Source organism: Amblyomma maculatum, chromosome 9 (genome assembly GCF_055883805.1).
Source record: "Amblyomma maculatum isolate TAMU_Amacu chromosome 9, ASM5588380v1, whole genome shotgun sequence".
In the NCBI taxonomy this organism is placed as follows: domain Eukaryota; kingdom Metazoa; phylum Arthropoda; class Arachnida; order Ixodida; family Ixodidae; genus Amblyomma; species Amblyomma maculatum.
In genome coordinates this window covers 51988634-52015534 of record NC_139352.1, presented here as the reverse complement: position 1 = coordinate 52015534, position 26901 = coordinate 51988634, and the positions used below count along the sequence as shown (strand labels likewise).

At 51.1% G+C, this 26901-nt stretch overlaps 1 protein-coding gene across 1 annotated transcript; it reads right to left on the bottom strand.

Annotated features, from left to right (window-relative positions):
• Nucleotides 1-3853: 3853 nt before the first annotated feature.
• LOC146179069 (uncharacterized) lies at nt 3854-6124 on the bottom strand. Its single transcript, XM_084578777.1, has one exon. The coding sequence runs from the start codon at nt 5982-5984 to the stop codon at nt 4110-4112; it is 1875 nt and encodes a 624-aa protein (XP_084434903.1). The 5' UTR covers nt 5985-6124; the 3' UTR covers nt 3854-4109.
• Nucleotides 6125-26901: the final 20777 nt, after the last annotated feature.

The window sequence follows — 26901 nt, the reverse complement described above, 5'->3', positions numbered from 1 at the left end:
GATGGTAAATAATAATTTGTGCGCTGCATGTCGTCACTGTGTACCACAATACAAAGGCATCGTGACAAACGGTGCCTTTGTACTCTCTACTCTCTTTCTTTATTCCTTCAGTGTCATCTGTTTTGCGCACTGTCTTTTTCTTTAAATTATGCACCAATAGCCTCCAAGAGCGTATTAATAAGTCACGAACACTTTGTGTGGAAAAGCTTAATGAGAGCTTCGTCAGCCGAATTTGCGATGGTAAATAATCATTTGTGCGTCGCATGTCATCACTGCGTACCACAACACAAAGAGATTGTTCGTCACGAACACTAAGTGTGGAAGAGCTTAACAAACAATACGTCGGCCGAACGTCGCAACCTCTTTGACCAAGCCTTTACCTGCTACTCTGGTTCACTAAAAAACTGAAAACAACAAAACACATGTGCACACAAGGAGGAACGGTAGGTACTGAAATGACGTCGAAGAAGGATGGAAAGCACGAAAAAAGCGTCCTTTACCATGCAATGTAAGGACTGAAGGGTAACACGTGAAAAACTTGAGAATAATTCATTCATTGGGTAGCAATTTATTATCCGGAGTCACTATGTGAACAACGTCATGATTCGGCATAAATATTCACACAATTAAAAAATAAGAAATGACGTTCGTTTAAGAATACTTAGATGCGATAATGTGAACGCACGAACACGAACGCAAAGGTCACAGTATACCTTCTTCACATTGTGCCCTACATCGGTGGTTTGTGGTTTGCGGGGAACGTCCTAAAGCAACTCAGGCTATGAGAGACGCCGTAGTGGAGGTTGGTTGGTTGGTTGGTTCACAGGAAGGGAAAGGCGCAGTATCTGTCACACTTGCTCTGTGGACACCTGAACCGCGCCGTAAGGGAAGCGATGAGGGTGGGAGTGAAAGTGAAAAGAGAGAAGGGGGAGCCGTAGTGGAGGGCTACGGAGTTATTTCGACCACCTGGGGTTCTTTAACGTGCACTGACATCGCACAGCACACGGGCGCCTTGCTTATCGCCTCCATCGAAAAGCGGCCGCCGAGGCCGGGATTCGATCCCGCGTCCTTGGGAACAGTAGTCGAACACCGTACCCTACAGCGACGGCACTGTCGCGAGACATTCGCTTATTAAGGCAGCTCACACGCTGGAATCCGCTCGTAAACCACGTTCGTCGGAGATTAACACTCGGGCGGCCAAGTATAGAGATACTCCGAATCGGACTTCATCGGTTGCTGTCACGTCCCCGATGGAATTGAGAATTACACTAAGAATGCACACGTTTCCTAACAACATCACATGTCGACCCAGCGTTGCGGCTGGAGGGCGGCTTTTCCTATCACCACCCTTTTCTCGTCAACCTCTGTTGATAATAACTCCGAGGACCCTAGGATTCAAACCCCGCGCCTTTCAAGCTCTCGCAAGTTTCGGCCCTTGAACGCAACGCGACCTAATGAGTGCCTGAAGGCAATCTTGAGACGTGGAGACAAAATGGCTCAGCAACCGGTCCTTAAAGGCTTTTTCAAGCAAATCATGAAACAAATCAATCTATCGTGCTGTGCGTCACAATTCGGCTTCGCGCTGCAACCGAACATCGCCGTTAGAGGAGCAGATTTTCAACCTTATCAAAAAAAGGCAGCATCCGATCGAACTGTCCCCTTAGCCATACCCGGGTCATCGATGGCGCTTGCGAAGTGCGCATTAGTTGAATGGCGTGCTCCGTCAAACAGCAGATAGCTCGGCGTCCCGAGACTAGGCTTTCGCGGAATTGTTAGGGCCTAGCCGTGATTTACCCTTGGCAGCCTCTTTATTGATATGCTTCCCTTAATACGTCACGCCTCACCGCAGCATTGCAGCACTTCACAGCACTGCTTGTCCTCACGGTAGGCGAAGCAGCAACATTGTTACACGCTCATTTCCGGTGCAGTCGGCTGAATTTCGTATAGCGCGGGACAACGTGCTTACAAATCTAGCGGACTAAGACCAATTTTATTCCAAACTGCATGTAATGTCAATAAAATTATCATGTAGGCTAAAACAGCGGCGGTTGACTTTAAACAAATTGGCAATCGTACCGGCAACTTGATGAGCGTATGACCAAAGGTATTGCGGTGCGAACTTTGAAAATTTTACTTTAGCAGTCCGGATTAGAAACACTCGGCGTACCGTTAATTGTATAGGTACGGCATATTGGAATCGTGGTAAGTGATTATAGGATCGAGTAGAAATGTGTCCCTACTTTCAGGTTTGCTCTTTGTTTTACGGCGACAACATCACTCAGATAGGAGGAACAAGATTACGAGCATAAGAAAGCCTCTTTGGCTTGTGACTCCCTCGTGACTTTCTGTCTCTCGGTTTCATCGGCAATGCCACCAATCTCAACCTCCGAAGAGCTTCATATGAGCTGCGCTCTAAAATGCATATTCTATGGACCTCGTTCAAGGTAAAGAAACTAATAGACAGACGCAAGTAAAGCGTGCCAGCCATGAACTGCAAATTTGTTTCGTGCGCATGTGCAAGGAATGAGGTACTAAGATAAACTCCTTGTAAGGACTACATTTCCAAGTGGTGCGCAGCGTGATTTAAGAACATAAGAGACGCAGCTAAATTTGTTATCTCCTACTTCTTTTCCTATAATCTGACGGATGCTTTATATCTGCTCTAGGGGGACGTGGGGAAAACAGCTTACTTATCGACAAACTCTGGTAACGCAGCATCTTCGATAGAAACACCGAACATCGTTAAACGCTTTTCCACTGCATAGACGAGCGTTACCCCTGCATAAAGATGCGCGGAGCAAGGGTATCAAACGTCGTAGATAAATCCACTCACTTGGCAAAAATAAATTATGCCTATGTTGCAAGGTAACTGCTCATATTCACGGAAGTAAAACAGGTCATAGAGGCTGCAGGTATTTCGGCCACCGGCTGAAAGAAAGCGAAGGTCGGCCGAGGCTTTCGTTTGAGAGACGCGACCTTGAAATAGGGTCAATTAGCAGCCCCGCGTCGCACGTTGCCGTCACCATGTCGGCGATAATATGCTGGGACTGATAAAACAAAAATTCGCGGCCCGATACTAATCACATCCACACGCGACTCTACTGTTACGGTATCGAGAAATAAGTAAACCGGCTCTCCTTCCAAGCTGTTGTGTTTTTTATCGCACATCGCTGCAAGATTGAATTGCTCTCCTTGAATTCGCACTTGGCTGGATTGATCGACCATATGAACCGCAATCATGCAGTTACGAATGCATTCAATCTGCCTACAACTTGAGGCCATGATTCCTGTAAGACTTCCACAAACTGCGAAGTACTCGAAAGAGTGCGCTTGCTCTCCCTGTTACGATGACAAAAAGGGGAAGGGTTATGGGAGGAATTCTACTTTTCCACTCATACAGCCCGGTTCAGTGTGGAATTAGCATGAGGGACTTCATCCAAGATAACCTCGGTCACCACCACAGCCAGAAAACAATCTATTCTGGCACAGGTCGCTCAGGCGGAAGAAGACACAGAAGGCTCGTGAGCTGCTGAGACCATTCGAGTAAAAACCGCCTAAGAGAGAAGGCGCGAAGACGTACACAACAGCGATTAATCCAGGCAGCCTTTTATATTTTAGTGGTTGTAGCATTCCACAGTAAGCACACCCGAGGCAGATGTAATTACCCGGTCACTCATGTATTAGGTTTCCCTACATGAGGCTGAAGAGCAGCGTTGAGTGAAATGCCCGTGTAGAATACGATGCGCAGGGGCGCAGTGTAGCTAGAGACAATCGTTAAGTTTTAATTATGGTGTAAGAGTAGATATTTTAGTGTCTTCCTTCAAAGGCAGCGAGTAGTGCGAAATGTATTCTTTCATACGACAGGGTAGGACGGAGTTTCATATTTTCCCGAGGATGAAAGAAAGATATCTTTTTCTGCGATTTTCAAAGCGAAATCAGCCATCGGGTACGAAGAAATGGTTTTTCATTTCTTATCTTTATTCTCATAGACGAGCACGTCAATGAAATAAAATACAGATTAACAGTTGGGAAGATAAACCGAAGAACAGACTGCGGAACAGCACGTTTCCATTTCTGTAGCAAACTTCTTTTAAGAACATACTACCACGTCACTCAAACCACATTTGAAAACAGATTGCATCATCAGCGACAAATCCGGCCTTTACAATGTTGGCCCAGGCATATTCTTGACTGAAGACGGCGGGATTTTCTGTCCCGGCCAATGGCTTCCTAAATGCTGGCCCTGCTTGCCGTGGATGTAGCTCTGCCGTCATGTACTTGATATCGCGATGAGGATGAAAGATTTGGAAGAAAACAGTCATGCGGAATGGCCAACGACAAAAGTTGTCGTACTCCCCCACACAGAAAGACAGGCCAAACGAGACCATCGTTAAGCCACCGAATCTCCGGAACCGGCACGCCACGTGAAACGTGTAGCCGGACAGGACATCCCACATCTCGCTCTTAATAGTCACTGTGGTTTCAGTCTCGAGAGCACTGCTCACCTCCTCGATGCCGGAGAATATGAAGGTGGCCTTGCCAGCCTCGCGCATTTCCTGCGGTACAACCGCTATCCTTGCTTCGAGGCGAGGACCGGGGCCTGAAACCCCACCACCGCCACTTGCACCGAGCACTTCCTCGCCGGTATCCACAAAACACGAGTCGCCCGCCCCGTCAGGTTGGGATGCTGTACTGGCCTTGTGAACACGCAAATTTTGAGCGCTTCTGACTGCCGCACTGTGTTCTGAAGCATCCTCGTCGAGTTCGGCACTCGGAACATGTACTTGGGCAGACCGTTCCTCACGACAATAGCCTTCCTTTTCAGTCTCGGGTTCGTTTGAAATTTGCTCGGGTGTCACAGTCGAGCGCTCGTGCGAACGCTTAGAACCTCCAGCTGTGTCGGCGATGAACTGTTGGCCACCTTCATCTGTCTTTGCTTGTAGCGGTGCGGAAGCATCTGAGGTTCCGCCCATTATGCTTTTGAGGGCGTCCGACAAAGAGCTGAGCATGTCGAAGTGTGCTGTCTTACTCTCGTTTGGCCTCAACGTCAAAGCCGTATTTGCGAGTGCCGCAGTTAGTGCTGCTGCCGTAAGCTTAGGGGTGCGTCTAGACCCAAAGGCTAAACTCGTGGGTCGAGTCGGAGACTTTTCTTGAATGACGACTCTCGCGTCCTCAGATTGTGTGCCGCTTGTGGATGGCGAGCTGGTGTTCTTCCTTGTTCCGTCGCCGCTGTGCTCAGGAGAAACCGGCGGTGAGGCTAACACTGCCAATTCACCTCCCAGTAGTTCATCGTGGTGTGACTGCCTCAAAAGAGGAGGCTCTTGAAGAGCGGGTACGACGACGCCGGGTTGCGGCGGGCAGTGTGGTTTCTTCGGAGCTGTTTGGCCTATTACACTTGAATCTGCGGCTAAGTTTCCCACCTCGGGTGGCACTTCAAAGGTCCATGACAAACGGTCTATCGCAGCAGGCTCCTCATCTTCCTCTTCACTTCTTTCCTCTCCTGGAAAGCACGTTGCCGCAGTTGGTGTTTCGCACGTCACCATGTGGTCCTCGTACTGCGCTGATGGCATCTGCTCTCCACACTTGGGGCATGTAACCGGTTCGTGCGGGCAGCGTTGCAGGATGTGGTGCTCCAAGTCGAACAAGTTTCCCTCGAACGGGCACCCGTGCAGTGCGTTGAGGCAGCGTACCGTGTACTCGGCTATGGCGGAGTCCTCAAGGCGACTGCCGGTAAGGGTACTGAAGGACACCAGCTGGCCATCGACGGGGCAGTGCTCGCCCGCCATCAAAATCTCCTTGCAGCAAGGCATGCAGAAGGCGTGGAAGCACCTCGACACCTTGATGCGTCTGTGCAGGCCACCACAGCACACGCACACGTTTTCCATGGGATGAGGCCCAACGAAGTGGACGGTCTCGCCCTCCAGGACGTCAGTGAAGCCGTATAACGCGAAGCCAAAACCGTCGGTGTTTCTTCTGTCAGCCATTTGTAGCTGTTCGTAGGCACGTTCTAAAATAGTCTCAGGCTAAGGTTCACTACTAGTATATATACAAGCAGAAAAAAGGAGCATAACGAAATATTCCCATCAGCCTTGCCGATTTATCATTGCCTGCGTTCTCCTTCCCTTACCTTTCCTTCAAGCACAGATTTCGTTTTATCTCTTCCGGCGCCGGCAGTATCTTTCTCTATCTATTCGCCTCGCTGCTCTTATTCGCAGTGTTCATGGCCATATTTCAGTTTGCTGATTATGATCTATCATCGCCCTGACGCTGCAAACATGAAGAGCAGTTGTGACGCTTTCCAGCAGCTTTTGTAAGAAAAGAAAGAAAATGCATGGCTCGGCTCAAGTTGATTCTCACGCAGGCTATACTAGTACTGCATAATTATGTAGTGCACTAGCGCCGCTACCTGGTCGCAAGTAACAAAGAGGCACCAGACAAATCAGAGATTGTTCGCACTAGACGCCGCAACTGGAGGAGGGCAATACAACTAAACCAGCTGTTGGAACACTGGGCGATAAATCGAGCTGATCCGGACGACTGTCAATTCATTATCTCTGGTAATGAGATGGCATATTAGCTAGCCGGAGGTATTTACCGACGGACTTGTTCCGAACCTTTCGATTAAGAGAGCGGAGAGCACATTCCAAAATTTAGGTAGATTGCACAACACTACAGACTCGAGCGCAGACTGGTACCACAGCCATAAACTTCGCTAGATCATGAATTGGCTGAAGCCTTGAGGAGACTCTAAACCTATACATACCCAGTTCTGCAAACAAATGCACTGGTCGAGGAGGGCGCCGAGGAACAAGATATCCCGGCCAGCACCTAAGGCGGTGTTCCACATGGAACCCTTGGCCTGTGGCCGAAGGGTGCGCACCTTCTCTGTTGAACAATAAAAGTTGGTTCTTTTTTTCTTTCTGTCTCTCTCTCTCTCTAGCCCCAACTCTGGAAGAGCTGGTTCTTCCTCGCCTTATAGCTCCTACAGATTCTGTACGTATAGATATGCTTTTATGCTTTGCGCAAAGAGTGTATGTCTTGTGGAAGCTGCATGGTGTCATTAAAAAAAAAAACTTTTGAAAATTGCGATTATTTCACGCATGTGGCATGTTATGGTATATGGAGTGTAACGTCCCAAAGCGAGATCGGCGATTAGGGACGTTGTAATTGAAGGCTTCCATAATTTAAGCTAAACCTGGGGTTGTTTTGACGTGCACTCAAGAAGCAAATTACACTGCCACCTAGCGTTCCTCCATCATCGAAATAACTGCTGCAGTGGCGGGTATCAATCCGGCGTTCTCGGGATCAGCGGCCAAGCGTTCTTACACTGAGCTTCCACTGTTGTTGTTGTTGTTGTGGCTGTAGAAAGAAGGAAACGAAAATGCACGGGCCTGCTACTGGCTCTGTAACTGAGCCACCTCCGCTGCCTCGTGCAGACAGAAGAAAGTTGAGAAGAAAAAGAAGGAGAGAAGGTGGTAACAACTTTTATTGCCACGAAATGAAAGGAATTATTTCGGGCTGGGGCGAGTCTAGGGTGGCCTCCAGTCTGGAGCGACCTCTTGAGCTCGCGTGACGAGGGCCAGTTGCGTAGTTTTCCTTGGGCTGGCCAACAGCTTGTCCCATTCCTCCGCTGAGGGAGCTGGCAAGAGTGTCTTTGGAGGGGGATTGCTGGCGCATTCCCACAGTATATGGTCTTGAGTGGCCTGCGTCCCGTCACCGCAGTGCCGGCATGCAGGGTTGAATTCTCCGTTTGTAATTAACGATAGTCGGTAGGGGCTAAGAATGGCCTTTGTTTGTAGGCGTCTGAGTGTCGTGGCTTGCGCCCGGTCGAGGTCGGGGTGAGGGGCGGGGTACGTGCATCTTAGCTCGCGATAAAAGTTTGTTACCTCCGCGTATGTGCGCGGTGCCTCCACAGGCGCGTCCGTTCCCGATAGATCTCCCGTCTCCCGGTTGGTTAAGCCTCGGGCTAGACGGTCGACCCCTTCGTTTCCGGAGTTACCCGCGTGAGCCGGAACCCATACGAGATTGATGTTGTGATTGAGAGATCGGTTGCGCAGAATTCGCGCCGCGAGTGCGCTTACAGAATTTTTGGCGAAATTTTGAACGGCGCTTTTTGAGTCGCTTAGAATAGTTTTGGTGTGGGGATCCGCGATGGCCAGTGCGATAGCTACTTCCTCTGCCTCGCATATGGAGCTAGCATGAAATGTTATAGCGTTAATGAAGGTTGACTTTGGAGTGGCCATACATGCCACGTATGCTCCGTTTTTGATGTGCTGAGCTGCATCCACGTACACTGCTTGTGGATCGTCCTCGTACTGTTTCTCAAGGGTCTGTGCCCTTGTCTTCCTGCGGGCATCATGTCTACCTGGTAGCATGTTTTTGGCTATTGGTTTAACAACTAGTCTACTAGTTATGTCAGCCGATAAATGGGATGTTGCGCACACCTCCTCAGTGGGGTGGATGTGGAGCTTGTCGAGAATTACGCGTCCCGCAAGGCTGCGTGACAGGCGGGTCACTTGTGCTGTCTTATGGGCTTCAATTAGTTCAGATAGTGTGTTAAAAATTCCTAACTGCAGTAGTCGATCTGAGTTAGCGTATACTGGTAAGCTAAGGGCCGCTTTGTATGCTGTTCTAATTATGCTATTAAGTGCATGTTCGTCCCTACGACGCAGATGATAGTACGGGCAAGCGTACATGATTCTGCTTATCATAAAGGCTTGGATAATCCTGCACAGGTCGGCTTCTCTCATACCCCTGCGACGTGTGGCAATGCGTCTCACCAGCCCACCTATCTGGTGCGCCGTGACGCGTAGCCGGCGTATAGCTTCTGTGTTCTGCGTATTATTCTGAATCAACATTCCGAGAACTCTGATCGTGGCTACCGGGGGTATCGGATGGTTGTCAATGTGTAACTGGATAGGTTCTCGAGAATCTGGCTTTACCTGTGAAGCTTGTTTGTTCCTTATAACTAATAGTTCTGATTTAGCCGGTGAACAGGTAAGGCCGTTTTCCTGCACATAAGACTGTACCGTGTCGATAGCTCGTTGTAATGAATCTGTAATATCTCCATCGGAGCCAGAATTGGTCCATATGGTGATGTCGTCGGCGTATATGGAATGATGTATGTGTGGGATATCATCTAACAGACGCGGGAGGCCGCTCATAACGATGTTGAAGAGAAAAGGTGAAAGTACGGCGCCTTGCGGTGTTCCTCTCGTCCCTAGTGTAATTTTGTCGCTAACTTTGTCAACGAAATGGAGCGTAGCCGTACGCGCATTCAGAAAGGCAGCGATGTAGTCGTATGTCCGTTTGCCTACGTGTAACTGTGAGAGGTGATTGAGGATGGAAGCGTGTGACACATTGTCGAAGGCCTTACTCACATCGAGTCCCAGGATGGTTCGCGTGGCTCTTATGCGATTTGTATCTAGAATGTCTTGTTGAATTTGCCACATAATGTCCTGAGTCGAAAGACCTGCTCGAAACCCAATCATGGACGGGGGAAACGTGCCTTCCGCATCGGTGTGCATAAGGAGCCTGTTTAAGACAACGTGTTCCATTACCTTCCCGAGACATGACGTTAGCGAGATTGGGCGGAGGTTCCCCATCTCGAGTCTTTTGCCCGGTTTAGGTATGAAAATAATTTTAGCGTGCTTCCATTCCTCAGGGACGCTGCCCTCTGTCCAGTACCTGTTGAAGAGGTCCGTAAGAGCCTCTACTGACTGGTCTTCTAAACTGCGCAACATCTTATTGGTGATGCAATCTTCCCCCGGTGCCGAGGTGGTGTTAATTTTGTTAAGAGCAGCCCTAATCTCTGCTACGGTAAAGACGCTATCCATGCGAGGATTATCCAATCCTGAGTACCCATCTGGCGTGGGTATATCCTGGGAGGTGTTAATGTATTTATCTTTTAAAGTGGTCATGAGCTCTTCGTCGGTGCCTTGGAAAGATTGCGAGATCCTATGTAGGTTCTTGTGGGAATCTGCCTTAGTTCTCGTAGGGTCCAGTAAATGTCTAAGTAAAAACCACGTGTTCTTGTTGCCCAGTTGCCCATTAAGGCGGTCGCAAGTCTGATGCCACTGTTCTCGGCTAAGTTCCCACGAGTAAGCCTCGATTTCCTTTTCAAGCCGGGTTAGCCGAATTTTTAAACGTCGGTTATGCTTATTTTTACGCCATCGAGCATGGATACTTCCTTGTGCTTCAATCATGTGCACTAGCTTAGCGTCCGGACTGGGGCTGCTGTCCTCAAGGGCAACAGTTTTTGAAGTGTTTGCGGCGTCTTGCAACAGACGCTCCGTCCATTGTCTTAAATCTACTATACTTTCCGCTGGCCTTTGCGAGCGGACATATCTAAAGGCGTCCCAGTTCGTGTGCTTCACTTCCTGGCGACGCATTTTGCATTGCGTAGCTCGGAAAGTGGTACATAGTACATAGTGGTCGCTTCCTATGTTTGTATTTAGGTTTTCCCATCTCGCATCGGGGATATTTCTGGCAAAGGTAAGGTCAGGGCACGTATCCCTGGTTACACTGTTACCAATGCGCGTAGGTTTATCAGGGTCGACGAGTAAGGTATGCCCTAGCGCCTGGGCTGTCTCCCATAATTTAGTTCCCTTTCTACTGTTAACTGAGTAGCCCCATTCTGCATGGGGTGCGTTAAAGTCTCCAACAGTCAGCAACATTTCATTATGAGCGGCTACATGCGCCTTACGGAAGAGTGTGGCTATTTTCGTGCTGTTGTCTTTAGGTGGACTATATACGTTTAGAATGTAAAGGGGAGATTCTGTTCGTTTGTTCGGCAGGATTTGTATAAATGTATGAGAGACCTCCGGTATTTCCAAATCTAATTGGTTTGCAGTTAGATTACGGTGTACAAGTGTAGCTGTGATCGGCCGGCACTCAGCCGACACTTTCTCATTGTATGCTGTATACCCTGCAAGCTTTACTTCTGTATTCGTCTCTTGAAGTGCTATGACTACCGGCCTGTTTGTTTGGGCCAAAACTGCATATTCCAGAGCCTTGCGCTTGGCTCGGAATCCCCTGCAGTTCCATTGCCACACTATAACAGGTGTACTAGCCATCGCGTATCGGGTAAGGTTCCGCTCGCGCGGGTTGCAATACGCTGGGTCGGAGAATGCTGCTGGGGGACGGACGCGCCGAAGCACCGTCAGCTGGGCGTGAGAATGCTGTGTTGGCGGGAGGCAAAGAGCCTGCATTTGGCGTAGGAGATATCAGATTGCTAGGGGATGCTAGTGCGTTAACCCTGGTTGTAAGCGTGTCGAGTTTAGCTAGGACAGTTTCGAAAGTAGTCGGAAACTTTTCCATTGTGTCAGTTACTTTGTTAAGCTGTGGTATTAATTTCTGGATAGTTTCCTCCACCTTGGCTAGTCTTTGAAAGACGTGCGCCGCAGCAACAACCGTCGTCCACCATCTAATCGGTGGCAGGTGCAATGACGGCCTACAATAGATAACAATTTGGTGGCTGTCTAGCCCACGCCGCAAGCGGCGTTGACCTACCGTCCCAGCCCCGTAGGGCCAGGAACAGCCACTCTTCACCACCTCCCCTCCCACCTGAGCTTCCACTGATGGGTACTTGAGGTTTTTTTTCGTCCATTGTCCTGGTGGCAGTTCCTGGCCCTACGGGGTTTGGACGGTGGGCCAACGCCGCTCGCGGCGGGGGCTAGCCTGCAGCCACCGAATTTTTATCTCTTGTAGGCCGTCATTGCACCCACCACCGCTTCGGTGGTGGTGGACGACGGCCGTTGTTTCGGCGCGTGTCTTTCTCTACCTCTTCTTTTTTTTCTCTATTTTCTCTTCTGTCCGCACGAGGCAGCGGAGGTTGCTCAGCTACAGAGCCAGTAGCAGGCCCGTGCATATTTTCTTTTCCTTCTTCCTACACCCACAACAACAACAACGTCCAGAGCATGATTTACACCTTCTGTGTGTAAATAAAATACATAGAAAACAAATGGATCCTGGGCCAACGGGCATTGCCACGTCATCAGTGCCATGACAGCCTGCTTGGAAGGCTCAGTTGCCACTGGGAATAGCCCGAAGTCAGACACCATTTCAATAAGATAATATATGAGAAATATTACTTGGCAGAAAATTGGAACTAAAATAGTTGTTTTATTTGTTGAGAAGGCGAAACTAAACGTGTGCTACGTGTGCTCTTTTTATCACGGCTTGATTACTTCATGCACAACCATTTTCGCTGAAAACCTGACGGCTTTTCCACTCCTTCCTGTTTTTTTTTTTTTTTTTTTTTTGTAGTAATCCTGATATCGCGGAAACCATAGCGATACCTTATGTTTTGAATTTGGGTCCACGTATTGTGTCGTTATCTAGACAAGACTGTTCACTGAGCAGCACATGGTTCTACAGCGGTGGGAAATGTGCAGCAACTGTGCCGGAGTACCGGGGTTCGAACCCGACCTCGGCGGCTGCGTTTCGATGGAGGTGAAACGAAGAGGCGTCCGTGTGCTGTGCGATGTCAGCGCACGTTAAAGATCCCCAGGTGGTCGAAATTACTCCGTAGCCCTCCACTTTCTCTCTTTCCACTTTCACTCCCACCTTCCTCCCTTCCCTTACGGCGCGGTTGAGGTGTCCACAGAAAACAAGTGAGACAGTTACCGCGCCTTTCCCTAGCTTCCTATAAATCAATCATGCAGCGGAGGTGGCTCAGCTACAGAGCCAGTAGCAGGTCCGTGCATTTTCTTTTCCTTCTTCCTACAACCACAACAACATGATCAGGGTCTTGGCGCAGTTGTTAAAGCGCTGGGCTATGACCGATGGAATGATGGTTCGATTCCCGGTGAATACAAGGTTTATTAATTTATTTTTAACTCTCGCTCTCGGAAGCATGACATCTCTGCTGACAACCTTCTGTCGACAACGATGAGGCATTAAAGGCTTTTACCGTAAAACACTATTTTCCCTACGCCCCGAAGAAAATTATGAGAAGATGAAAAGGAAGGGCCACGAGTGAGCGGTGCAGAGTTCTTGATTCTCCTCTCTCTTCTATAAGAAAATACATTTGGCTTGAGAATCCCTCGTGGCTGTCTTTCTTTCGGTTTCACCGGCAATGCCACCGATGCCGACACGTCTGAACCGCCGTGCAGGCTCATAGCAGCTGCGCTTTGACATGCATTTTCTATGGACCTCGTTGAAAGCAAAGAAACAAAGAAACAGACACAATCAAAGCGTGCCTGACATACGTAAAAAAAATTTCGTGCGAACATACAAAGAAAGATGCTTTCAAGTAAACGCCTTTTAAGGACTATATTACCAACTGGTGTGGTGCGTACAATGCATAGTTTAAGAACATAATAGAAACAGCTTAATTTGTTATCTCCTGCTTTCTTTCCTGTAATCTGACGAGTGGTTCATATTTGCTCCAGGGGGATGTGGGCCCCGTAATTTACTTATCGCTACACTCCGATAACGCAGCCCCTTCCATAGAAACACCGGACATAGTAACACGCTTGTCCACTGCCTAGACGAAGATTAACTCTGCGTAATAAAGCGCTGAGAAAGAGTGTATAAATGCATCCACCGTGCAAAACTAAAATCACGTCCGTGCTGCAAGATATTTGCTTCAATTCACGGAAGTGAACGCATGTCATGGATAAGTAAAGCGGCTCCCCCTCCAAGCTGTCGTGCTGCTTATCGCAGATCGTCGCAAGAGTAAATTGCTCGTTTTGCGTTCGCACTTGACTGGATTGATCGATCATATGAACCTTAATCTGCGATTTATAAATGCATTCATTCTACCGACGGCAAGCTGAGGCCATGCTTCCCGAAAGACTTCACAAACTCCAGAGTAGCCGACAGAGTGTACCTGCTCGCCCTGAAACACCATGTTACCGTGACAAAACAGGGAACGGGCATGGGCAGGAATCTGCTGTTCCACTGATAGGGCCCAGATCATTGGGGCCCTAACGTGATGGACTTCGTCTAGGATAACGTCGTTCGCCGCCACAACCAGTAATCACAATCCCTGGCAGTCGAAATTTCCGGAGTCCTCCACTACGGCGTCTCTCATAGCCTGAGTCGCTTTGGGACGTTAAACCCCAAAACCAAACCAAACCAAACAACCTATTCTGTCATCGCTCAGGCGGAAGGGATAACTGAAGGCTCGTGAGCTGCTCAGTGACCACGCTTATAAAAACCCGAAACGAGGGGACATGACGCAAAGATGTACACCACAGTTATTGTTCCGAATGGCCTGTTATTTTTTGAGCTGACAACATTCGGCAGTAGACACATTTGGGGCAGTTGTAATAACGCGGTCGCTCTCGTGGACTGGCTTCCCTCCAAGAGCCTCACCACCTATATATATGTAGAACAGAATTCTCAGGGGAGCCATTTAGCTAGAGACAATTTAGGACCCAAATTTGCGGACTGAGTAAATATTTCAGCAGCTTTGTTTCATAGCAGCTAGTAAGGCAAAGTATGGGTTTCATTTACAATAGGGTGGGACGGAGGTCCATACTCCTAGTTTCCCAGAGAAAGAATGCAAGATTTTTCTGCTGTTTTGAATTCAAAATCAACGATACGGTAGAATGAAATGGGTTATTACTGATCGTTATTCGCAAAGATGAATACTATATTGATATAAAATACACGCTGATAATCGGGAAGATAGACCGAAAAACGTAATTATGAACAGCACTGTTATTCTGTAGCAGGCTTCTTTTAAAAAGCGTTACCACGTCACTCAAACCACAATTGACAGAAGACGGCGTCGTCGGCAACTAATCCGGCCTTTACAACGCTGACCCAAGCATATACTTGACAGAAGATGGCGGGATTTTCCGTCCAGGCCACTAGCTTCCTAAATGCATCTGTGGACACTGCTCCCCGTTGATGTAGCTCTGCTTTCATGTACCTGGGATCTGTCTAGGGGTGAAATACTTCGAAGAAAACGGTCATGCGTAATGGCCAACGACAAAAGTTGTCGTACTCCCACGCAGAAAGACAGGCGAAACGAGACGATGGTTAAGCCACCCAATCTCCGGAATCGGCACGTTGCATAGAACGTCTAGTCGAACAGGACAACTCGAATCTCGCTCTTCATAGTCACTGCGGTTTCTGTCTCCAGAGCAAAGATCACCGCCCGATGCCGGAGAATGTGAAGGTTGCTCGCCGATCCTCGCGCACTTGAAGTCTTTCTTGTGATCCAACCTCTAACCTTGCCTTGAGGCTTGGACCGGGGTCTGAAACCCCGCCGCCGCCAGCTGCACCGAGGACGTCCTTGCCTGTATTCAGAAAACCGTAGTTGCCAGCCCCGTCTGGCTGGAACGCAATACTCGTCATGTGGACGCGCAGATTTTCCCAGCTGCCGAGAGCCGCACTGTGCTCTGAAGCATCCTTGTTGCGTTCGGCACTCGGAACGTCGAGATGGGTGAACCATTCTTCAAGACGAAGAACTTCCTTTTCTGCTTTTCTGTTTCGGGTTTGTTCGAACATCGTTGAGGTGTCACAGTCGAGCCTCCGTGCGAACGCTCAGAAACTCCAGCTGTGTCGGTGAAGAAGTTTCGGACACCTTCGTCTGTATTTGCATGTAGCGGTGCGGAAGCTTCGGAGGGTCCACCCATTATGCTTCTGTGGGCACCCGGTAAATAACTGAGCATGTTGAGACGTGCTGCCTTATTCTCAATTGGCCTCAACGTCAAAGCAGTATTTGCGAGGGCCGCATTTAGTGCTGCTAGCGTAAACTTAGGGGTGCGTCTAGGCCCCAAGATGAAAGTCCTAGGTCGAGTCAGACACTTTTTACTGACTTCTCTCGCGTCCAGACTGTGTCCCGCTTGTGGTTGGTGAGCTCCTGTTCGTTCTGGATGTTCCGTCCCCGCTGTGCTCAGAATAAACCGGTGCTGAGGCATTCGCTGCTACTTCACCTCCGTAGGTCGAGTCACTTTTTTTGACTGACCTCTCTCGCGTCCAGACTGTGTCCCGCTTGTGGTTGGTGAGCTCCTGTTCGTTCTGGATGTTCCGTCCCAGCTGTGCTCAGAATAAACCGATGCTGAGGCATTCGCTGCTACTTCACCTCCGTAGGTCGAGTCAGACACTTTTTTTGACTGACCTCTCTCGCGTCCAGACTGTGTCCCGCTTGTGGTTGGTGAGCTCCTGTTCGTTCTGGATGTTCCGTCCCCGCTGTGCTCAGAATAAACCGGTGCTGACGCATTCGCTGCTACTTCACCTCCGTAGGTCGAGTCAGACACTTTTTTTGACTGACCTCTCTCGCGTCCAGACTGTGTCCCGCTTGTGGTTGGTGAGCTCCTGTTCGTTCTGGGTATTCCGTCCCCGCTGTGCTCAAGAAAAACCGGTGCTGAGGCATTCGCTGCCAATTCACCTTCATCGTGGTGCAGCTCCCTTAAAAGAGCAAGCTGTTGAAACGCGCGTGGGACGACACCGGCAACGGGATATGGCGGGCAGTGTGGTTTCTTCAGAGCTGTTTGGTCCATTACACTTGAATCGGTGGCAAAGTTTCTTCCCTCGTGTGCCGCTTCAAAGACCCATGACAAGCTCTCTATCGCGGCTGCCACGTCAGCCATCCGCCTTGCGTCAGCTTCATCATGACGTCACCTTCCTTTTCTCTTCTTTCCTTGCCCGAATATGATGATGGTGATGGTGGCTATGCCCTTTGTAGCGGGAGTGAGTGAGTGAGTGAAAAACTTTATTAAATATATTTAAGGGAGGGGGATGTGTAGATGGGGTCCCTAGTCCGGGACTCCAGCGGCTGCCGCTGCTACCCGCGCACGTGCCACGAGGGCCCGTTGGGCCTCTAGTCCAGAGCTGGATAGGGCAGCCTCCCACCCCTCAATTGTTGGCGCTGCATTCAAATCATCTGGAGGATTGTGTGGGCAGGTCCACACCATGTGGTGCAGGCCTGCATTTTCCGCGCAATATTTGCATTTGGGGTCGCAGAACCCGGGGTGTATTGTGTTTAAACGGGCTGGTGTGTTATAAGTACCTGTCTGTAGGCGTCGCCATCTAACTTCCTCCGCTTTGTAGCGGGAGCGCGTTGCTTCCCCTGGGGGCCGCGTATTGCCATTCCCAGAAAACTGCAGCAACAGAAGTATCGGGTGAAGTCGCTAAAAAATAAATCACAGCAAAAAGGAAGTCGATAAAGATGTTTTTTGAGTATACATTGAAGTGCATAATCTAAAATACATACGGAATAAAATAGTTTGCTCGATTAAAATCGCTTGCAGTAATCCTCTGATCACGCCCAGTTGCGTCCGTCGCGCCATCTTCAGTACGTTGAACCAAAACGAATATGGACCATGTAAACACCACACTACCCGTCGCTTCTGTAGCGCAATTTAAATGTGCGCCACATTTTTGCCCCCCTACAAAAACTCTGTCGTGCCTTACGATTAAAATTAAATTAATGGTTCACAGGAAGGGAAAGGCGCAGTATCTGTCACACTTGTAGCTGTGGACACCTGAACCGCGCCGTAAGGGAAGGGAGGAAGGTGGGAGTGAAAGTGGATAGAGAGAAAGAGGAGCCGTAGTGGAGGGCTACGGAGTAATTTGGACCACCTGGGGATCTTTAACGTGCGCCGACATCGCACAGCACACGGACGCCTCTTCGTTTCGCCTCCATCGAAACGCAGCCGCCGAATTCGGGATCGAACCCGGGTACTCCGGCACAGTAGTCGGACGTCTTACCACTACACCACCCCGGCGGGTCTCGTGCCTTACGATCTATTCGTGTTTATGGGACTGTTCAGTCTTCGGAAAAGCCGTATGATGGACAGGCATGCATCCCCAGGTGGTCGAAATTACCCCGTAGCCCTCCACTACGGCTCCTCTTTCTCTCTTTCCACTTTCATTCCCGCCTTCCTCCCTTCCCTTACGGCGCGGTTCGGGTGTCCACAGAGCAAGTGTGACAGTTACTGCGCCTTTCCCTTCCTGTGAACCAATTTAAAGACAGGCATGCCGAGCCACCAAGGTTGGTTGGTTGGTTGGTTCACAGGAAGGGAAAGGCGCAGTATCTGTCACATTTGCTCTGTGGACACCTGAACCGCTCCGTAAGGGAAGGGAGAAAGGTGGGAGTGAAAGTGGAAAGGGAGAAGGGGGAGCCGTAGTGGAGGGCTACGGAGTAATTTCGACCACCTGGGGATCTTTAACGTGCGCTGACATCGAGCCGTAGTGGAGAGCTACGGAGTAATTTCGATCACCTGGGGATCTTTAACGTGCGCTGACATCGCACAGCACATGGACGCCTCTTCGTTTCGCCTCCATCGAAACGCAGCCGCCGCGGTCGGGTTCGAACCCGGGAACTCCGGCACAGTAGTCGGGCATCTTACCACTGCGCCACCCCGGCGGGGCCACCAAGGTAGTCCAAATTCGTGTTTCGGGAGCAGTGTGCTTTGGTGAGGAGTGCATATGCTGCACGCGAAGAACCTCCAAACTGGATGCCGTATCTAGATATATGTTTTTCCTCCCAGAATTTTGATGTTTTAATGATTGTGCATTGTCGACCCCATGCTAGACATGCTCGAACAAAACGAAACGCTGTGGTCCTCAACCTCCGATGACAGCACCTGCGCTCTGACCTCTTCCTAGTATAGAATTCAACCGATAGTGTTCGCTCATTTCGAGACAATAGTAATGTTACTATTAAGGTGGAGAGCGCTTTTATTTATTTCCTCATTCCGTGCTGTTCGTTGCCGCCAAATATCGCATAACAAAAATAGTGCTTCGGAAGAAGGATGGAGTGCGTTTCCAATGTGCATTGCTTCCGAGTCGATAAATAAAATTTTTCTTTGATAATTTATTTTTGCTCTAAACTACGTTAGTTTTTATTGCATGATTTTAGTATTCCAGATCGGTTTATTGTATTTGATCCTTTCGACCATATCATACCCTTGCTTGACTGCGCCTGTGTCAGTTGTTTTTATCTGTTGCACGAAAGCTCGCAGCTCAAGGGAGGGCGCAGCAAATAAAATGGCCAAGGTTACCACAGTTTTTCACAATTGTTCCGATTTGTCTTTTGTTTGATCGCCAACCTCGAGTCCTCATTTGTGCCGCGATGAACATTTTAAAAAATATACACTGTAATTTCGGACAAATATCTGCTTGTCTTGTAAGGTCATTAAAACGTTTGCGCTGGATGGATGGATGGAATATAGAAGCGTCCCCTTTGAAACGGTGTCGTAGCAGTAGCTATCATGCTCATTTTTCTCCCTATATCTTAATTATTGATTTAGAATGGTTAACTAAACCATCATTCTATTCATTAAATTTCGTTCCTACATTACTAACATTATGTCATTACTCTGCTTTTAAGCCACCAATCTTCCAGTCGTTTTTTGCTAGTTTCCACAAATCACCCGGCCACTGTTATCTCTAAACCCCAGAGCTTCAGGAACAGTGACTGCGCCTGCACCAACTTCCGGATGGATACCATTACATTCGAGTATAATATGGTCAATTGTTTCACTGGAGTTTCCACATACAGCACATGCGTCATCTTCAATGTTCAATTTCTTTTTGTAGCTGCGTGTTCTAAGGCACCCTGATCTAGCTTCAAAAAGTAGGGCACTGCCTCTTGAGTTATCAAAAATCTTCCTTCCTGATCTGCATTTTCCACTTTCGGTATAATTCCACACTCTGTTTCTTTTCCATCGAATTTATCCAATTTTTACCTTCTGTGTTTTTCACCTGTTGCTTAATGCTCTTTATTTCTCCGTCCTTGTTACTAGCATACTTACTAGTTAGTTTCCTAGTTCTTTTCCTCCATTGTGAGCCAACGCTTTTAGGTACAGGTATTTAAATACTTTAGCTGCCCATCTGTTACTGTCCAATTTCCTCAGGCGTTCCTCATATAATATTTTACTCTGAGCTTCCCGTACTTCGAAAGATGCCATCTTATCGCATCTTCTCGTGGCTCCGGCTGAATGAAATTCCGAGTATTTCCAACAACGGAGCCCCCCCCCCCCCCCCCCCCCCCCCCCGTTTTTCTTCTTATTACTACGAAGAGACGAGATCGGAAGATAAGCACTTTCTTTGAAGTCAATGCCCCATTTCTCTCGCCAGAAGCAAGAGCATACATGGTGAATAATTGATCAATCGAAATAATATACTTTATCACCTGTTAGTTCTTCTGTGATCGCTTATTGCTTACTCTTCAACATTTAGAAATGACTGGTGCCGACTGGTGCCTCTTTTATGACCTTTGAATCCCGAGACGCAAATCCGTGCAATAAGGTTCTTATGTTTGTTTGTTTTGGTTTTTTTTTTTAATCGATACAAGCGATGCCTTTTGCCGTTACTTTTGTAACAATTGTTTTCGAGCTAATATGCAAGCTGGAGTCTATCTTTTGTCTCCACATTCTACTGGCCGCCCAAAAGAAGAAATAGCTTGTTTTTCTTTTGTTGTTGTTGTTTTTTAGAACAGCGTTCTGTGAACAGGCAGATAAAATCTTCTGGGCTTCTTAATGAACTAACAAGAGGATGGTTTTACTATGGCTCTAATGAGTACAGGAATAAGTATATTAACCAACCGAGCACGAATTGTATTAAGGATATTTGCTTAAAATATTATAGCATGTCATTTGGTCAAGTTGGATTCGTAAATTATGCACATAGTTCATGCAGTGCGCTGAATCGAAGATCCTTCGAACACAGTATTATCCCCTTGAAGAGTTCTCCTCCTCGTGTTTTAACAAACCTTGCCTGTTTATGTTTAATTCGTGTATGTCTCCTGACTCATGAGAGTTGCGCTGTATTTTGAGTTGCGCTGTATTTTTAATGACAACAGCCGACGGTCTGTACAGCGCTCATTTCTTCAATCCATCCATAAGCGAGCCCCATGCGCCACGAAAGGCACGACGCCATAAGGCCTGCAGTGGTGATGCCCTTGGACCTTGGCATATCGCACGTCGACAGCGTCTCGCGACTAGAAATGAACGCCGCCTTGGTTTGTTTCGTTACTGCGGTAGCTTTCTGCATTCTTACTGTTCTCCCCTGATGGGGCTGGGGCAGGTAGGTCACCGTCGCTTACAGCGGGGGCTAGCCAGCCACCGAATTTTTATCTGTGGTAGGCCGTCATTGCACCCGCCACCGTTTCGGTGGTGGACGACAGCTGTTGTTGCGGCGCCCGTCTTTCTTTCCCTCTTCCTTTTCTTTCTTTTCTATTTTCGTGGCTGAGTTTCGATGGGGGCAAAACGAAGAGGCGTCGCGTGCTGTGCGATGTCAGCGCACGTTAATGATCCCCAGGTGGTCGAAATTACTCCGTAGCCCTCCACTACGTCTCCTCTTTCTCTCTTTCGACTTTCACTCCCATCTTCCTCCCTTCCCTTACGGCGCGGTTGCGGTGTCCACAGAAAAACAAGCGAGACAGTTACCGCGCCTTTCCCTCCCTATAAATAAATCAGTTTTTTTCTCTTCTGTCCGCACGAGACAGCGGAGGTGGCTCAGCTACAGAGTCAGTAGCAGGCCCGTGCATTTTCTTTTCCTTCTTCCTACAGCCACAGCAACAAAAACAACAACTTCCTGGGTTCGTTTCGAATCTCTTCAATTTTCGCCACAGTGTTGTGCAGATCGAATTAAAAAATAACATTATTTCCTATTTTGCGGAATGAAGCCTTTGCTGTTTCGCCATCCTGGGTTTTTCTTTCGTGTCATCCAAACAGATGTGCCCTTCGTCCAAAACATCCAGCTCTGAAGGAGAACATAGTATTAAGGTGGCAGTTTGGGCTTGTTGGTAACACATGTGAACAAAAAATTACCGACGATTACGTTACTTCCTAATGAGAAATTTGAGCGCAGCAAATAAGCTGTTTCCCCTTTTCGATAGATTGAGGCACGGCGGCGGTGAGCCTCCGCTTCGGCGGTGCGAACGGCAAGGTCTTCTCGACGGCGGCGATGAGCTTCTGCTTCAGCCTCGCTTACTGCTCTGGATTCTGGCGGCGAGCGGCAGCAGCAGCAGCAGCAGCAGCAGCAGCAGCAGCAGCAGCAGCAGCAGCAGCAGCAGCAGCAGCAGCAGCAGCAGCAGCAGCAGCAGCAGCAGCAGCAGCAGCAGCAGCAGCAGCAGCAGCAGCAGCAGCAGCAGCAGCAGCAGCAGCAGCAGCAGCAGCAGCAGCAGCAGCAGCAGCAGCAGCAGCAGCAGCAGCAGCAGCAGCAGCAGCAGCAGCAGCAGCAGCAGCAGCAGCAGCAGCAGCAGCAGCAGCAGCAGCAGCAGCAGCAGCAGCAGCAGCAGCAGCAGCAGCAGCAGCAGCAGCAGCAGCAGCAGCAGCAGCAGCAGCAGCAGCAGCAGCAGCAGCAGCAGCAGCAGCAGCAGCAGCAGCAGCAGCAGCAGCAGCAGCAGCAGCAGCAGCAGCAGCAGCAGCAGCAGCAGCAGCAGCAGCAGCAGCAGCAGCAGCAGCAGCAGCAGCAGCAGCAGCAGCAGCAGCAGCAGCAGCAGCAGCAGCAGCAGCAGCAGCAGCAGCAGCAGCAGCAGCAGCAGCAGCAGCAGCAGCAGCAGCAGCAGCAGCAGCAGCAGCAGCAGCAGCAGCAGCAGCAGCAGCAGCAGCAGCAGCAGCAGCAGCAGCAGCAGCAGCAGCAGCAGCAGCAGCAGCAGCAGCAGCAGCAGCAGCAGCAGCAGCAGCAGCAGCAGCAGCAGCAGCAGCAGCAGCAGCAGCAGCAGCAGCAGCAGCAGCAGCAGCAGCAGCAGCAGCAGCAGCAGCAGCAGCAGCAGCAGCAGCAGCAGCAGCAGCAGCAGCAGCAGCAGCAGCAGCAGCAGCAGCAGCAGCAGCAGCAGCAGCAGCAGCAGCAGCAGCAGCAGCAGCAGCAGCAGCAGCAGCAGCAGCAGCAGCAGCAGCAGCAGCAGCAGCAGCAGCAGCAGCAGCAGCAGCAGCAGCAGCAGCAGCAGCAGCAGCAGCAGCAGCAGCAGCAGCAGCAGCAGCAGCAGCAGCAGCAGCAGCAGCAGCAGCAGCAGCAGCAGCAGCAGCAGCAGCAGCAGCAGCAGCAGCAGCAGCAGCAGCAGCAGCAGCAGCAGCAGCAGCAGCAGCAGCAGCAGCAGCAGCAGCAGCAGCAGCAGCAGCAGCAGCAGCAGCAGCAGCAGCAGCAGCAGCAGCAGCAGCAGCAGCAGCAGCAGCAGCAGCAGCAGCAGCAGCAGCAGCAGCAGCAGCAGCAGCAGCAGCAGCAGCAGCAGCAGCAGCAGCAGCAGCAGCAGCAGCAGCAGCAGCAGCAGCAGCAGCAGCAGCAGCAGCAGCAGCAGCAGCAGCAGCAGCAGCAGCAGCAGCAGCAGCAGCAGCAGCAGCAGCAGCAGCAGCAGCAGCAGCAGCAGCAGCAGCAGCAGCAGCAGCAGCAGCAGCAGCAGCAGCAGCAGCAGCAGCAGCAGCAGCAGCAGCAGCAGCAGCAGCAGCAGCAGCAGCAGCAGCAGCAGCAGCAGCAGCAGCAGCAGCAGCAGCAGCAGCAGCAGCAGCAGCAGCAGCAGCAGCAGCAGCAGCAGCAGCAGCAGCAGCAGCAGCAGCAGCAGCAGCAGCAGCAGCAGCAGCAGCAGCAGCAGCAGCAGCAGCAGCAGCAGCAGCAGCAGCAGCAGCAGCAGCAGCAGCAGCAGCAGCAGCAGCAGCAGCAGCAGCAGCAGCAGCAGCAGCAGCAGCAGCAGCAGCAGCAGCAGCAGCAGCAGCAGCAGCAGCAGCAGCAGCAGCAGCAGCAGCAGCAGCAGCAGCAGCAGCAGCAGCAGCAGCAGCAGCAGCAGCAGCAGCAGCAGCAGCAGCAGCAGCAGCAGCAGCAGCAGCAGCAGCAGCAGCAGCAGCAGCAGCAGCAGCAGCAGCAGCAGCAGCAGCAGCAGCAGCAGCAGCAGCAGCAGCAGCAGCAGCAGCAGCAGCAGCAGCAGCAGCAGCAGCAGCAGCAGCAGCAGCAGCAGCAGCAGCAGCAGCAGCAGCAGCAGCAGCAGCAGCAGCAGCAGCAGCAGCAGCAGCAGCAGCAGCAGCAGCAGCAGCAGCAGCAGCAGCAGCAGCAGCAGCAGCAGCAGCAGCAGCAGCAGCAGCAGCAGCAGCAGCAGCAGCAGCAGCAGCAGCAGCAGCAGCAGCAGCAGCAGCAGCAGCAGCAGCAGCAGCAGCAGCAGCAGCAGCAGCAGCAGCAGCAGCAGCAGCAGCAGCAGCAGCAGCAGCAGCAGCAGCAGCAGCAGCAGCAGCAGCAGCAGCAGCAGCAGCAGCAGCAGCAGCAGCAGCAGCAGCAGCAGCAGCAGCAGCAGCAGCAGCAGCAGCAGCAGCAGCAGCAGCAGCAGCAGCAGCAGCAGCAGCAGCAGCAGCAGCAGCAGCAGCAGCAGCAGCAGCAGCAGCAGCAGCAGCAGCAGCAGCAGCAGCAGCAGCAGCAGCAGCAGCAGCAGCAGCAGCAGCAGCAGCAGCAGCAGCAGCAGCAGCAGCAGCAGCAGCAGCAGCAGCAGCAGCAGCAGCAGCAGCAGCAGCAGCAGCAGCAGCAGCAGCAGCAGCAGCAGCAGCAGCAGCAGCAGCAGCAGCAGCAGCAGCAGCAGCAGCAGCAGCAGCAGCAGCAGCAGCAGCAGCAGCAGCAGCAGCAGCAGCAGCAGCAGCAGCAGCAGCAGCAGCAGCAGCAGCAGCAGCAGCAGCAGCAGCAGCAGCAGCAGCAGCAGCAGCAGCAGCAGCAGCAGCAGCAGCAGCAGCAGCAGCAGCAGCAGCAGCAGCAGCAGCAGCAGCAGCAGCAGCAGCAGCAGCAGCAGCAGCAGCAGCAGCAGCAGCAGCAGCAGCAGCAGCAGCAGCAGCAGCAGCAGCAGCAGCAGCAGCAGCAGCAGCAGCAGCAGCAGCAGCAGCAGCAGCAGCAGCAGCAGCAGCAGCAGCAGCAGCAGCAGCAGCAGCAGCAGCAGCAGCAGCAGCAGCAGCAGCAGCAGCAGCAGCAGCAGCAGCAGCAGCAGCAGCAGCAGCAGCAGCAGCAGCAGCAGCAGCAGCAGCAGCAGCAGCAGCAGCAGCAGCAGCAGCAGCAGCAGCAGCAGCAGCAGCAGCAGCAGCAGCAGCAGCAGCAGCAGCAGCAGCAGCAGCAGCAGCAGCAGCAGCAGCAGCAGCAGCAGCAGCAGCAGCAGCAGCAGCAGCAGCAGCAGCAGCAGCAGCAGCAGCAGCAGCAGCAGCAGCAGCAGCAGCAGCAGCAGCAGCAGCAGCAGCAGCAGCAGCAGCAGCAGCAGCAGCAGCAGCAGCAGCAGCAGCAGCAGCAGCAGCAGCAGCAGCAGCAGCAGCAGCAGCAGCAGCAGCAGCAGCAGCAGCAGCAGCAGCAGCAGCAGCAGCAGCAGCAGCAGCAGCAGCAGCAGCAGCAGCAGCAGCAGCAGCAGCAGCAGCAGCAGCAGCAGCAGCAGCAGCAGCAGCAGCAGCAGCAGCAGCAGCAGCAGCAGCAGCAGCAGCAGCAGCAGCAGCAGCAGCAGCAGCAGCAGCAGCAGCAGCAGCAGCAGCAGCAGCAGCAGCAGCAGCAGCAGCAGCGGCGGGAACGGCAGCGGCAATTTCGGCTCGGGCGGTGCACATATACAGATCCGCCGCCACCGACCTGGCTCTCTGATTGCCACCGCACAGGGGTTGCATTGGAGGGGGAGCGAAGAAAGGAATTAAGTTCGAGCCGGCGCTTTGACAACCGGAGACTCGCAGGAAGAGGGGGGAGGGGGGCGGCGTGTACACCGAGCGGCAAACGATGGGGGCAGAAGCGCGCGCAGCAAGCGGACAACGCGATAAAGGGAGGAGGGAAGAGATAGCAGCGACTGACTGATGCTGCTGACGCCGATAGTGAGTCAACCCCAGCTGCGGAGTTGGTTTCAGGGACAACGCCGCCGATGCCGACGCAAACAATATGATACCCTCGCTTCCGCAGCGCCAAGAACCAGGTCTAGCCGTGGGAAAGTGGTCACGTATTCGTCGACGTGCCGGGGCCTACGTGAAATAACCGGCGCGTCGGCAACTGAAGAGCACCCTATCCGCCACACAGGAACAGGGGGGGGGGGGGGGAGACCCTCCCCTCCTCTTTCTACATGGCGGCGACGGTGTTCTATGCAGTCACGTTATCTTGACTGATGATGATGATGATGATGCGTCAGCGGCATCCAGCGGTATCAGTCGGTCGCTGCTAGCGCTGGGGGGATGAAAGGGGGGCGGAGCTGGTTACGAGGCCGACGACGACGCCGACGCGAAACCCAGGAACGGACGCCAAAGAGCTGCGCTCTAAAATAGCGCAGGGACAGGACAAGGACAAGCGAGAACACGGACGAGCGCTAACTTCCAACAGTTTATTTGAAACGCAGGGCGGTAAATATACACAGCGTGGCAATGCATTCTGCGGGCGCAGAAGGACAAACAATTTTAGTAGTTTTTCAGATAATTTAGTTCTTTTTGAGATACACGAACAGACGGTCTCGCGATGCACAAATCACCTAAGTTATTTATGGCTTCAGCTTCAATTATTTCACGGGTAAGTTTGCTGGGGTTCTTGGTGATGATCTTGCGTGCCTCGTAAACAGCTAGACAATCTTCTCAGTTTCTGCAGTGCACATCAAAAAAGCTATATCTTTTTTTTTTCTTTTACATTATAGCGATGTTCGAGAAGGCGTTCGCTCAGGCACCTTCCATTCTAATCAATATATTACTTTCCACGTGTCAATGGAATGCTGTATACTATTGATTCAATACATTCAACGAACTTTGCTGCATGCTTCGCAGTACAACCACCCTTCTTAGCAGGGACAGGTCTTGGTAACTTGCACAGTTTGTGCAGCCATTCAGGAGCTGAAAAAAAAACGACTTTTACATTGGCCCGTTTTCCAATCTTATCCAAGCGATGGAACGAGACGTGAATGTATTGAATAATACGAACTTTTTGCTTAATTGCTGAAAGAGAAGGTGGCACATTTTTAGGGGAACATTTCTGCTTCAGAAGGATTTCGGCAATACTTGCAAGGACATGCATAGGAAACCCTGAATC

What these genes read in the sequence shown, in the direction of transcription:
- LOC146179069 (XM_084578777.1), bottom strand. Translation starts at nt 5,984, where the DNA reads ATGGCTGACAGAAGAAACACCGACGGTTTTGGCTTCGCGTTATACGGC.